At 46.9% G+C, this 12,551-nt stretch overlaps 1 protein-coding gene and 1 long non-coding RNA gene across 2 annotated transcripts; both read left to right on the top strand.

Annotated features, from left to right (window-relative positions):
• Nucleotides 1-1,599: 1,599 nt before the first annotated feature.
• LOC134149540 (uncharacterized) lies at nucleotides 1,600-2,343 on the top strand. The gene is made up of 3 exons (XR_009960459.1): nucleotides 1,600-1,706; nucleotides 2,044-2,166; nucleotides 2,264-2,343. It is a non-coding gene; the product is annotated as an uncharacterized LOC134149540 (long non-coding RNA).
• A 2,221-nt stretch (nucleotides 2,344-4,564) lies between these two features.
• LOC134149613 (coiled-coil domain-containing protein 81-like) lies at nucleotides 4,565-8,372 on the top strand. The gene is made up of 5 exons (XM_062592846.1): nucleotides 4,565-4,683; nucleotides 5,410-5,471; nucleotides 6,292-6,448; nucleotides 7,414-7,670; nucleotides 8,316-8,372. The coding sequence occupies exons 1-5, from the start codon at nucleotides 4,629-4,631 to the stop codon at nucleotides 8,370-8,372; spliced, it is 588 nt and encodes a 195-aa protein (XP_062448830.1). The 5' UTR covers nucleotides 4,565-4,628.
• The last annotated feature ends 4,179 nt before the right edge of the window (nucleotides 8,373-12,551 follow it).

Here is a 12,551-nt window from a genome sequence, read left to right as displayed (position 1 = left end):
GTGTCACTCTGCACAGAGGGGCTAGCGAGCACGGCAGCGAGGGAGAGCTGGCTCACCGCTGCGTGAGAGGCGATTTGGGGGATAAGCTGCACCAGTGCAAGCCCGGCCCCAGGGACTCGGTGGGGGCCCCGCGCACAGAGCCCGTTAGGGTTGCACCCGGCTCCATCTCAGCCAGCTCACCAGCGCCGAAGCTGCGGTGCCAGTATGTGCAGCAGGAGCGGTCGTGACCGAGACGTGGACGCGTGGCAGGGCGCTGTGCCTGTCCCCATCTGGATATGTGGCATAGCTTTGGGGGCTGGGGGAAGCACATCCCCATGCACATGCACCCCCCATTTCAAAGCCCTTTCTTTCCCCTTCTGTACACACTCACATGTTAACAGGGCCCATAGGGCACTGATAAGCTTAATTTCCCTGAACAGCCTCACCTGGGATCCCACAGCCCCTGCCCGTGGCCAGGAGTCCTATTTTTGCTGCAGCCTGGGTCCCTAGGCCTTATCTGAGCTGTATTTTATGTGTGCTTGCTCCAATACCTGCTCTCTGTCTTTTTCTGGCTTGTTAATAGGATTTCCTGCACTGATCTTAGCATTACTTTGCCTCTGTCTGATGGCTGCTGGATTCGTGATGGGATCTGTTGCTACAACAGTCCTGCTGGGTGCTATGGACTGTGTCCTGGTTGGTGAAGGCACTACCTCTGCATCATCCCCACCTCATGGAGCACCCTGCCTTTGCTGCTGTTTACCCTACGTGTAGGGAAACCGGGGGCTGCTGTCACTGGGGAGGCTTGCATTTCCTCCCCCGGCTGGGTGTGCACTCTCAGCTCTTCTCAGGGCACCCTTGGATCCCCTGCATGTCTCTCCACCCATCCTTGGGTTTTCCCTGGTCCTTTCTCCCGCACGCCTCCTCCAGTCCCTCCAATCTTAAACATCCCCACTAACGTGTGCCCCCCTCTGCAGGTACTCACCCCTCCTCAATGGCCCTGTGTGGGTCCCCTCCTCGTACACTCTATTCCTCTTTGTTCTCTTCCCAGTTCCACCTCTGGTCAGCTCCCTTCCGTTCTTTGTAGGCTTGGTTCTTATCTGTTCCTCTCTGTTCCCCTCTGTGTGCTCAGATCCCCTCTGCGTCCCCCGACACACCTTCAGATCAGCTTTATTCCCTTCTGTGCTTGCTCATACACCCTCCATTTCACTCCATGGGCCCTCAGATCTCTTTCATCTCATCCACACACTCTTGCATCTCTTCCGTTTGTCTTGTACAACCTCCTTTCCCCTCCATGCACCCTCAGATTCCCTTTGTCCTCTGCATATACACATGGATCCTCTCCATTTCTCTAGTTTCTTCTGGGCCCCTCTGATTCCTGTGCTGTAAGACTCCCTTTGAGTTGCTGTGTTTTCTATGCCCCTCTGTTTTCTCTGTCCTCTTCTCCAAGTCCATTTGGTTGCACCCAGGCCAGCCTTGGTGCTATCCAGGCCCCTCCATCCACCTTCTGGCATCCTTCATCCATTTCCTTTCTGTCAGAGCTGCAGTGAAGCAAGAAGGATGAGATCTACAAAGACCTTTCTTTTTCTGTCCCCTGGGATCAGGCTGCCAGAAACTACTCCCGAGAGCCTCCTGTGGATCTGACTCTGCTCCAAGGCCTTACAGGGAATGGAGCCCAGAAAGGGCCTCTGCTTTTGGATGCTCCCCCGCAGCCGGCGCTGCTGACTCAGGTCTGGATGTTCGCTTCTCAGCTGCTGTAGTTCATTTGGCTTCTGGTTGTCCTCAGCATTGCCGGAGTTGGAACTTGTGCCAGCCGTCCTCTTCCTGAGATAAGATCAAGCTGTTCAGGAGGTCACTGCTGAGGTTTAGGCAGCTGCTCTCCTCCTTGTTTGCGTTTTTCAGATAACCTGAACCACAGACTGTAAAATGTTCACCATCGGTATTTTCCCCCAAATGCATGCCAGTGTAAGACCCATGCCCCTCCAGTCTAGCACTAGATTTTCTGGTGCTAGAATTTGGAGTGAGCTGTTTTGTCCTCACTGCAGTTTTGCTCTCATTTCCCCACAGGCAATGCTGTCTCTTTACCATAACCAGTTAGAAACTCTGAACCATAAGCCTCAAGGGGGAACACAACCTCCCCACCTTTATATGGGGAGCAAGGGAGGATTCAGGAGCTGGAGTAAAGGTTGGGTAAGTAAGTGCCCCAAAGTGATGAGTGGACAAAGCTAAACCCTGCCCTGGCCTTGAGGGCCTGGGACCTTGGCACAGCCTCTTCTCCTCCCAACAGGACAAGCTCCTCCATTTAGGAGAAGGGAAATCAGAAGCGGGTATCTGCTATGAACCTACCTGGAAAAAAAGGCTCACCAGCAAGCAGGTGAGCCTGATATCGCAGCTTGGACCACCCAAGGAACAAGTATTTTGTTTTCCTAGATGCTTGGTGCTGTTGGAAGACTGGCATCTAGTCTCTTGCTCATATTTTGACCAGCATTTGGGGCCATTTTGGGCTACTCTGGACAGTATCTGCAAAGACCTTCCTGCAGAAGGATCAACAGCTGGATTTTTACATCCATGGACACATCAACACCAAGCTGTGGAAGGAAGGGCTTCCTGCAATGCAGACATCCCTGTCAGCTCCCATGCTCTCAGCAGCTTGGGTACCCCTTGCTGCAGCACAGCTCCCTGGGAAGAGCTGAGTGGGAGTCACGTTTGTTGGCAAGGTGCAATATCGCTTCTGCTCTGGGGAATGGGATCTGAAGAGGTCCACAACTGAGCTGAAGTAGTGCTTTGATTAATCCGCAGCAGAAGAATGCCCTTTCCCAGGACAGCTTGCCTCCCTCTACATCCCTGCTTGTCGCTCAGTGCCTGCCATGCAAAGAGCTCTTTGCTGAGCTGCTGGAGCTGCAAGGGGGCAGCTGATGACCCCATTCACTGTCTGCTGCATCTTCTCCCCTTTCAGGGTGTCAGAGTTATGGTAGTAATCATTCTCTGCAGGATCTTTCCCTCTATCCTTTAGTGACACTGCTTTAAATCCCACCTTGCTCTTTCCTTTATTTTATGAATGTCTTTAAACCCACCTGCAGCTAGTCATACCACTATATTTAGAGGGCCAAAAGTCACCACCATAAATATTAATTGTTTTAATATTAGTAATATGGAAATGGGGAAGGCTGTCGGCTTGAGTTTCCTTGTGGAGAAGCAACAGTCACTCTGGAGACTCAGACACATAGATGTCCACTGCGTGCCACCTTTGCTGCTATCAGAGTTCAAAGATGGACCTCTGTTTCAGGCAGGGGCCCTGTTTGCTGATTCGCTCTTCCAAAAAAGTGAACTTAGCCTCTCCTTTTGCTCTCTTCCTCCAAAACAGTTGACTTAGCCTTGCCTCCCATTTTGGCAGGAGGAGGTCTGCTCAGCACTAGACAGCCCTGTTGCTCTGCAGAGAATCCTGCTACATTTTTATGGGGTGTATTTGGGAACTGTTGCTACTGCTAGTAGTTTTCTTAGGTGAGCTCAGCAGGAGCTGAGCTGCAGGGCTCTCTGCTCACAAACTGGGCAGTGCAGCAGCATGCACGGAAGCACCAGGAAATCCTCCTGGGCTGGACCTGGAGCAAACATGCTGCAGAAGGGCTGGTTCCCACTCCTAGGGGTACAGCTGGACCATCCCACCTTTGAAGGTGCTTCCCTTTCACTCGAGCTCTGTATTTCCAGTTTCGTAAGGATCAAAAACCAGTGTTCAGCCTGTAAAAAATAATCGCAGCCTGTGCCTAGTCTTAGTTCTGCTTTATTCCATGTCATTCTAATCACATATTTAAAAACAAAAACAGAACAAAACACTCAAAACCCAGGCTTTCTGCAAGTGTTCCCCAGGGCAGATATTTTAGTACAGCACACACTGATGTGAATTCTCTGATGTCCTATTTTAGATTTTTTCACAAGCTTTGGCACTGTTTGTAGACATTCATGTTGGATTTGTCTTCAACTTGTTGACAATAACAGTGGTGAAAGGAAATAATGTTTCTCAGGGGAAAAAGAGAAAATGCCTCTGCTCCTTCCCCAGGCTGTGCTATCTCCATGCCTACAGTCTAATGAAACCCCAGACCTTCCCTTCCAGCAGTTGAATGAGTGCAGTTACAGCCCTCCCCTGTATTTATTCATTTATTCCTTCCTTCCTTCGTGGTAACACTCAGTGCAATCCCTTGCTGCCATCAGCTGTAGCTCAGTTTCCAACACTTGGGGAAACTGCAGGAGATGTGTGCATGGAGTGAGCCCCACAATGGGGCTCTCTTCGCATAATGGCCTCCTTGGGGAGCGGGCTGTGGGGTGGAGGCAGCACCCTGAAATGTGCTGTCTGGCTCCCCTGATCACAGTGTGCAAACCCTGGGGAGGGAGGTTGCCGCAGCCCCTCTGTGATGTGCTCTGGGGTCACAGTGGGACACCCTGCATCAAAGCGACAGGTCCCATCTCCCCACTTGATCCTAGTCACTAGCTGCTACTCTTGGTGCTGCTTGTCTCTTGAGGAGCTGCTTTGCAGTGAGAAGGAGAGGACAAAGGGGAGCATCACGGTAACGCTGGAGGGCTGTGTGGTGAAACGTGCAGAAAGAGGGGAGCAGAGGAGTTTCACCTTCCCACCGCAGGAGCTGGAGAGTGGAACAAGGATGGAAGACCTGGGGCCTCAGATGCTTCCAACGCTCAGGAAACTCTCCCTTGATGGTAAGGGCTGCAGGAGCTACTTGATTAGGGTTGTCATAGAGAATATAATCCCCACTGAGTGTTTACACTTGCATCAGAGTGGGGCTTGCCCTCCCTCAGCTCCTGCTTGGTTGGAAGAACTGGAACTGCTTAACTGCTGAGCAGAGTCTGTGTGTCCAGGGACCAAACACAGGGCTACCTGGCTCCTACAGAGGAGAACCTGGGATGCCCTGAGTTTGGAGACACCCATGGGCAGTACAGCCCCATCCTCTTGCCAAGGAAAGTCCATTGCCACTTTCCCTGAGAAGGTCACCCTCTGAGATCTTCATCTGAAAGGAAAAGAGTCCTATTTCCAAAAAGGTGAGGAGTCCTGTAGCTCCTGCCTGAAAATCAAGCAATGAATCATCATGAAATTACTTTTCATCAGCTCAGCTTAACTGTTCTTATCTAGGAAGAAAGTCGCTGCCTCTGGTTTCTTACCACTCTTTCTTCTAGCTCCAGAGTGGCAGAAGAGTTTTTGAACTTGGAAAGACTTTCTCCTTTCCACTGTAGGTGGCAGAATTCCCTTATCTGAAACACCTCCCACATCTTTATTTTCCACTGCCACCTCTCATGGGGTCAGAATAAGGCAGAGAATCAACAGTCAGACAACATATTCAATGTAATTAGATTGTATGGTTTGGACTGTGCCAAATGGTTGTAAACTTGCTGACTTGGAGGATGACTTGTCTTCCACTTGCTTTTCAGATGTCATAAGAATTTGGGCTGCTATGTCTGAATACACTCAGCAAACGCTCCTGATGAATCAGGTAGTGCTTGTATCCTCCTCCTCCTCCATTTTGATGATTTCAGTAGGCCTGAAACCCCCATGCCACTGAGCGTTATCCCTATCTTTTAATAGCAGAAAAAACACTCTAGAAATACCTTGCAGTTGACAAATGGGCCACAGACTAGGTTCTCCATAAATTGATATTAAAAAAATAGAATTCAGCTCTAGAAGAAAGAAGTATGTAACAGTATTTGTGGCTTTGCATTTTCCACAGCCAAGGTAGAATTATCAAACAGAGAGCTTGAAACATTTCTAAGGATTTATCCCAATTATTGGAAACCCCTGGTATAGCTTAGGGGTGGTGGCTCTGCTCTTTCTCTACCATCTTTTAGAGGTAGGAGAAAAAGGAAGGAAAACAGTTCAGAATATGGAGGTCCTCCCCAAAGCTTTCAAGAATGCCCTATCTTATTCCTTTGTACATTTGGACAGACTCTTTTCAGTTGTCCCATGTGACAGGACAAGAGGCAATGGGCACAAACTGCACCACAGGAAGTTCTGCCTGAGCGTGAGGGGGAATTTCTTCACTGTGAGAGTGACGGAGCACTGGAACAGGTTGCCCAGAGAGGTTGTGGAGTCTCCTTCTCTGGAGATATTCATGGACTGCCTGAATGCAACCCTGTCTAACATGCTCTAGGTGACCCTGCTGAGCAGGGGGTTGGACTTGATGATCTCCAGAGGTCCCTTCCAACCTTACTGGTTCTGTGATTCTATGATCAGGGCACAATGCTCTGAAAAGTCATCCTGCTGTTCTAATATCAACAAAACGCTTATTATTTGTTCTTTCTCCTTTCTGCCTTCAGGCTGTCAGAATACCTGGAATTGGGACATTCTTGGTTGTTGAGCAACAGATATTGGATGTTGGATACAGTGATGTAACTGTTGCGAGGCCAGTTTTTCTGCTATCTGAAACTTTGGCAGATGTTCATGGGCTCATTTTCACTCAAGACAATATCCCTGGTGAGAGGACAAATGAAAACCTTCCCTTTCTTTTGCAGCATCTTTGGGGTGTATGTTCATTGTTGTTTCTAAGTGACCAACAGAGAAATAAACTCCTTCCGAAGGTCCTGAGAACATTATAAGCTTTTCAAAAGGACCCCCCGCCCCCGGCCAAGTAGCTATGGATATATAGTTAGAGTATCTCTTTGAATTACTTTACCAGCTGGCAACTGAGACAAAACTGAAGCTCCACAGTTATGCTGCATCAGGCCTTCTAAAGGCAAACACCACAGCTCATGCTAGCTCCTACAGCCTCACTGTAGTTAAAGTGGATCGGTCAGCTGTAGGCAGCCTTGATATACAGAGATAGGAAAGGCAGTTTGTACAAAAGTCCATGGATGGCCAAATTTTCCATGATTTATTCTCCATTCTGCCTTCAGTGTAGCTGTGGTGTGCCAGTGTTTGTGCCTCGGAGACACTAAGAGTCTGAGGCTGTGTCTGAGGTGATTCTTTCCTTTCCAATGACCCATCTTCTCTTTGATTGCAGCCTCAGCCTGTCCCCTGGAGACGGGACTTGGGCACCAAAAGCAGAAATGCTTTCTGCTCAAGTTTGAGGGGTCCAGCAAGGGTGGTCAGAGTAATCTTAATGGGCATAGTGCAGTCCTTGGATTTGGCTTTTTCATTACATGTATTTGCCATGGCCTAGCTAATTTTCTTCAAACCCTGGTGTGCACTTTGTCGCAATGGCCCAGCACCTCCTACTGATGCTGTCCACTTAGCCCCTCTGTTCACAGGTGACTGCTGTCTGATGGAACTTCTTCTAGGAGGAGACATGCTAAGCTTCTTCTAGGAGATTAAGGGATGGTTAAACAAGACAATTCTGTAGCAGTATATTATTGCCTGAAGGCCTGGGAGCTACTGAAACTTTATCCTAGTCTGCCGAGCAGCTGTATAAAATACTTTCTTTCTCTTTTGTTCCCTTCTAGATGATAGTGCAATTGCTAAACTGAATTATCTTCAGATAGCCACAGAGACTGATTTTCCTCAGAGGACTGTGAAGGGCTGTGTAAAAGAGATTGCATTTTCATTCTGCTCTTGCCTAGCCAAAAGACACAATGCTGAGCTTGTTTTTCAAGATTTGGGCATCCTTGTTGTCCAAGGGAAGGAACTGCAAATGAGATTTTATCAAAATTTTCTTAAATCTCTGGATTGGACTGGAAAGCTGTTACAAACTTTTCTCAGGGTAAGTAAGTAAGTTAATCATTTTTTCCAGTGCTACTGACAGTTATTTTGGATTCCTATCAAAGGACTATGGAACTGGCTTCTCCTGGCCTACCATAACCTGTGCAGTCACTTAGGCTGGGCGGGAGCCTCAATGAGGGAACCTCAGTGTGGAGTTATACTTTAGCAGTCAGTGGTCTTGGGGACACAGAGGAACCTGAGAAAAGCTGTACTAGGTCAAAACAAAAGATGTCCATAGCCCAGTATCCTATCTTCAAATGCAGTGGCAAAGAATACAAAAACTAGGTGGTATTCCACAGTATTCACCATTATATTTCCCCCTTCATCCAAAAATATATTGTTAATGCCTCTGTTTTAATAGTATGTGGTAATCTAACTAACTGCTTTACAAATACACTTATCCTTTGGGTGTTTGGGACTCTGGGGCAGTGAGTTCAGCAGTTTTGCCATCTGCTGTACACAGACACTTCTCTGTGGCCATTTTCAACCTTTTGCCTGACCATTTCATGGGATGCCCATGAGTTCTTGTGTTATGAGAGTTATGAGAAGTAGCAAGTGATACTGCCTCACCTTTTCCTGGCCAGTCACCATTTAAGACCCCTTAGTCCAATCTTTGCAGATCTCAGTCCTTTCTTCTGTGAGCTAGGAGGTCCAGGTGAGTTTAGCTTCTCCTCCTCATATGGAAGCTGGTTTGTGCATTTGACCACCTTTGTCATCTTGCTCTGATTTTCTCCTAGTTCCTTTTCTGTGGGTCTTTCTCTAGGCTGTTCTCTTGCAAGGTAGGGTGATGCAATTCCCTCTACTTGTGAGAACAGGAGGCAGCTTCTACTTTGAGCAGTAGAAATATTTACCACGTTTGTGCACAAAATGATGATTTTCATAGAATCTTCTCCCGTGTCTCTGTCATTGTTGCAGGATGCAGAAAGCAAGGATTTGGTTATTTCAGGGAAAGAAGCAACTGCTTCTTGGATGCATTCTCCCCTTCTCTTCGTGTTTCCACAGTAAGTAGTTTGCTTCTCTCGTCCTTGGTAGCTGAAGGTAGCAGTTCATTGCCAGGCCTTATCAGCTCTGGAAGCTATTTCAGACAAACTTTTTCAAATGAATGGATTGTGGTGAATTCTCTGTTTGTGTATGATTATTCTAGGATGTGTGTTTTCATGCTGAATGGTGACTGTGCTTTACATTTACAACATAGGTCTGACAAAGAGAATTTAGGCAACATTTACCATAAGGCTTCTCCTGAGTATTCTCTTTCTTCTGGGTAAGATTGCAAAAGTATTTACATATCAGAAGGAGTCTAGTGTTTGTCTGTACATTGATTTTCAAAAGCAAAATATTTCTTAGAGGATGGAACAAAAACCACATCCCTACAAATCATATGCTTGTGTCACTTCCATGTCTTTTGGAACTCAAGTGTATAAATGGTATCCAAAATGACCTGCTTCTTGGGTCCAAGTGGTGAACGAAGAGAGATTTCTTGGAAAAGTGGGAGTCAAGAGGACTTCTACAGAGTTCTGCCCTGGGTTCAGTGCTGCTAACTGGTTCTAATAACCAGTTAGTTACAGGTTTGGCAGGGGTGACAAAAACTTTCTGTTAACAGATACACTGAGATCAAAGTGGGATAATTTGCGAGGGAGTTGGCAGATGAGCTTTGACTTCAGAATGATCTCAGCAGATTGTAGGAAAGGAAGCTAATCTATTCTCCATGGTCATGAACAGGCCTAGAAAGAAGGAGCATTTATCTTAGCGTTCACTTTCTCAGAACAGGGACAGGGATGCCCTGGAGCAGACCCATAGAGACCCTTCTACTCCTCCAGTTCCTAGCATTCTTGTGATTGTCTCTGAATTTCTCGTCGGAGTACTCAAAGACAATGCATATTCTGCTTTGGAAAGCTACGGGCTTTCCTGAAGATCTTGGTGCCCAAATCAGGTCAATGCAAGCTAAAAAGGGAATGTGATAATCTTTCTTCAAATTGTTGTTGTCATCCTGTTCCCAGGTATGCCCATGAGCTAGCACAAAGAAATCCAAATGCAGAAGTGGTTCCTGAATTCCTAAAAGCCACCTAAGAGAAGATGATGGAGGAAGAAGACAGGATGGCCCCCACAATAACTAGGGAATTGGACCTCCTTGCATACAAGGAGAGGCAGAGAGAGCAAGGTTTGTACAGTCTTAGGAAGGGACAGCTAAAGGCAGTTAGGGGATTTTATGGATGCTTTTGTCTATCTAACGGGAGAATATTGAGAAGACAGAACGACGTTCCTCTTGGAGGTGCCCAGTGAAAGGGCACTACAGTAACTTTCAAGTAGGATGCAACCCTGTCTAACATGCTCTAGGTGACCCTGCTGAGCGGGGAGGTTGGACTAGATGGTCTCCAGAGGTCCCTTCCAACCTTACTGATTCTATGATTCTGTGAGTTACTGTGGAAGATCTCAGGACAACCCAGCACTCCAAACTTCATTTGATATTGCTGAAGGACACTTACCCCCTGCATTCTGTTCCCTGGCCCATATTTCTGCAGACAGGAGTTGCACTTTAGGAAAATCCCTTGGCTCTCTGAATAGCTTACTCTGCCTGGAGCTGTGGGCAATCAAGGGGTTGGCATGTCTCACGGAACCAATATGCTTTAAATTGATTGGAAAAACTGACCTTGGAGAGGATGAAAAGGCAGCTCCTGACCTGTGCCAAAAGTTTTCTGTTTTGAAAGCTGGGAATTCCAACTTAATTTTCTTAACTACTTACAAAGCAGTGAGCAGTTATTGTATTTGGGCTGAAGGTGCCAAAAGAACAAATTGGTATATATCAGAGTAGTGCAGAGATTGTGAAACTTCTGCCTTAACATAGAGTTCTTCCCCCCAAAAGAGACCTTGATGGGTCAACACCTCCTCCTAGCAAGCCCCCTTTTCAGAGTATGAAGGAGATAAAGCGTAGAAAGTGAATATCCCAGGGAACAGTGTTGCCCTGTAGAAAGGAAGATTTGGGTGAGGTCCAGTGTGAGAAGGAGCCTGAGACCTCATGAAAAACAAGAGATTCAGGTGACAGCTCAGACAGCTTTATCACGGGATTGAGCAGATCTGCATGTCATTCTAGCTTGAGGTGTCACAAAAGAGGCTGTTCTGAAGAATTTTCTTGTTTCTTACTTACAGGGAGACTTCCTGGCCAGTTCCCATTTTACCAAAAGAAGCTGCCTCCCATTCCTGTGAGTGATACGGAGGAAAAGGAAGTAAGGGGGAGGAAAGAGAAGAAAGAGTTTCTCTTTCTTCAACGTAAGATCCCCCCCCATTACCCGGGTCAATGTGGAAACCAAAGTCAAAGGAAAGCAGACTGAGCATCTACACAGGTGAGACCTGGGGAGGTAGATAAGGGTGAGGATGAGCTCTCTGACTTCTGAGCATGAGCTGTTCCCTTTAGGTGTAGAGTTTGTCTTGAGCCTGAAGAGTTGTTGGGGAATGTTGCAGTGGCTCATGTTTTCTTGAGGAATGGCCAGTGTGAAGCAGGGTTTTATGAGACTCTCATACTAGCTTCATTTTTCTCCTTACTCTGCTTCCAAGCTACAGACCTTTTTTGGCAGCAGACTGGAAACCATGATTCCAGGAGTCTGGAATAGTTTTCTCTTGCCCTTTAGGTTTAAATGAAGAGGAGATTTTGTTTGAAGAGGAAAGGGTTCAGGATCTATAACACTTTCGTATTAGAGAGAGGGAAGATGTCTACATGCTTTCTAATAGCTTCTAAAAGATGTTAAAGTTTTCCTGAGATTTGTTCAGCACTCTAGGCTGGTCCCTGAAGTCAATAAGAACTGAGACATGATTAAGTACGTAGGAGCTCTCTGTTCTAATGGGAAGAGCGTGGCTTTACAGGACATAAAGCAGAATTCAAATTGTTGTACCCAAAGAGACCAAGAAACTCTGTTTACACCATCTGTTTGTCTGTTTGGTTGGTTTTTTAATTAACTGGAAGCCTCGTATTTTACAATAAAGCCTGTCTGTGTGGCCAGCACAAAAGAAGTGCCAGAAATAGATTAACTGGCAGGATGGCTGTTCTCACAAGGTCGCTTTCTCCTTCTTTTGCATTGAGTCCCCTCAGTACTGTTCCATTTTACATCCTTTACATGTAGTATTTGGTACTACCTCACAGCTGTTAATGCAATTGCCAGGAGACAGCGGTATCTCCAGAAGTCTGTCATTGCAGATGACACTGTTCATATAGCAATAGATCTGAGCATCCTGAACGTCACCAAGGCAATATTGTGGCACTGCAGAGAAGCAGAGCTCAGGACTATCCCTCTCTCCTTCCTTTGGGCACAATCAGCAGGATACCTGGTTCTCCTCTGGAACTGCTGACTGCTGCAGAAGCAGGCACACAACCCATGAGCGTGGGATGAACAGCCACCTCCTCCAGTGCCCATGCCAATTCATCCAGTGTGTATTTTCAGATTTCTACTACCATGTTCGGGCAGCTCCTCACAGCAGAGAACTCCTCGGTCCAAACCCCAGACTGCACACTCTGTGGTGGGCATATGAGAACAGGACAGGTACACAGCATGGACTGATGCGATTATCGTGTGATATTTAAATTCAGAAAGTGTGGTTATATGGATATTGGTTTTGAGAAGCTCCATTAAGATGTGTTCTCTGATACATTACCTTATTTCTAGAACTTCCTTTAAAAGATGCAAGTTGCTTTATACTTTTACAATGTAGTCAAATTTATAGCCTTACAAAACATGTCACAGCATTTGATGTGACCTGCCAATCTGCCTGAAGGCTTGGCAAAAACAGGTTCTTTCCTTTCCCTTTCCCTTATGAAGTCACAAGTGATGTCAGCATGAGGCATGGAGGCCTGGTAGAAGTTAGAGTGAAACCCTGGTCTGATTCTGACGTCCCC

Source organism: Rhea pennata, chromosome 20 (genome assembly GCF_028389875.1).
Source record: "Rhea pennata isolate bPtePen1 chromosome 20, bPtePen1.pri, whole genome shotgun sequence".
Lineage (NCBI taxonomy): Eukaryota > Metazoa > Chordata > Aves > Rheiformes > Rheidae > Rhea > Rhea pennata.
This window is presented reverse-complemented; position numbering and strand designations above follow the sequence as displayed.

Excerpts from the sequence above, each read along its gene's own strand:
- LOC134149613 (XM_062592846.1), top strand. The coding sequence starts at position 4,629 with ATGGAAGACCTGGGGCCTCAGATGCTTCCAACGCTCAGGAAACTCTCC. Across the intron at positions 4,684-5,409 it reads CAGGAAACTCTCCCTTGATG|ATGTCATAAGAATTTGGGCT; the intron begins GTAAGGGCTGCA and ends CTTGCTTTTCAG. Across the intron at positions 5,472-6,291 it reads AAACGCTCCTGATGAATCAG|GCTGTCAGAATACCTGGAAT; the intron begins GTAGTGCTTGTA and ends TTCTGCCTTCAG.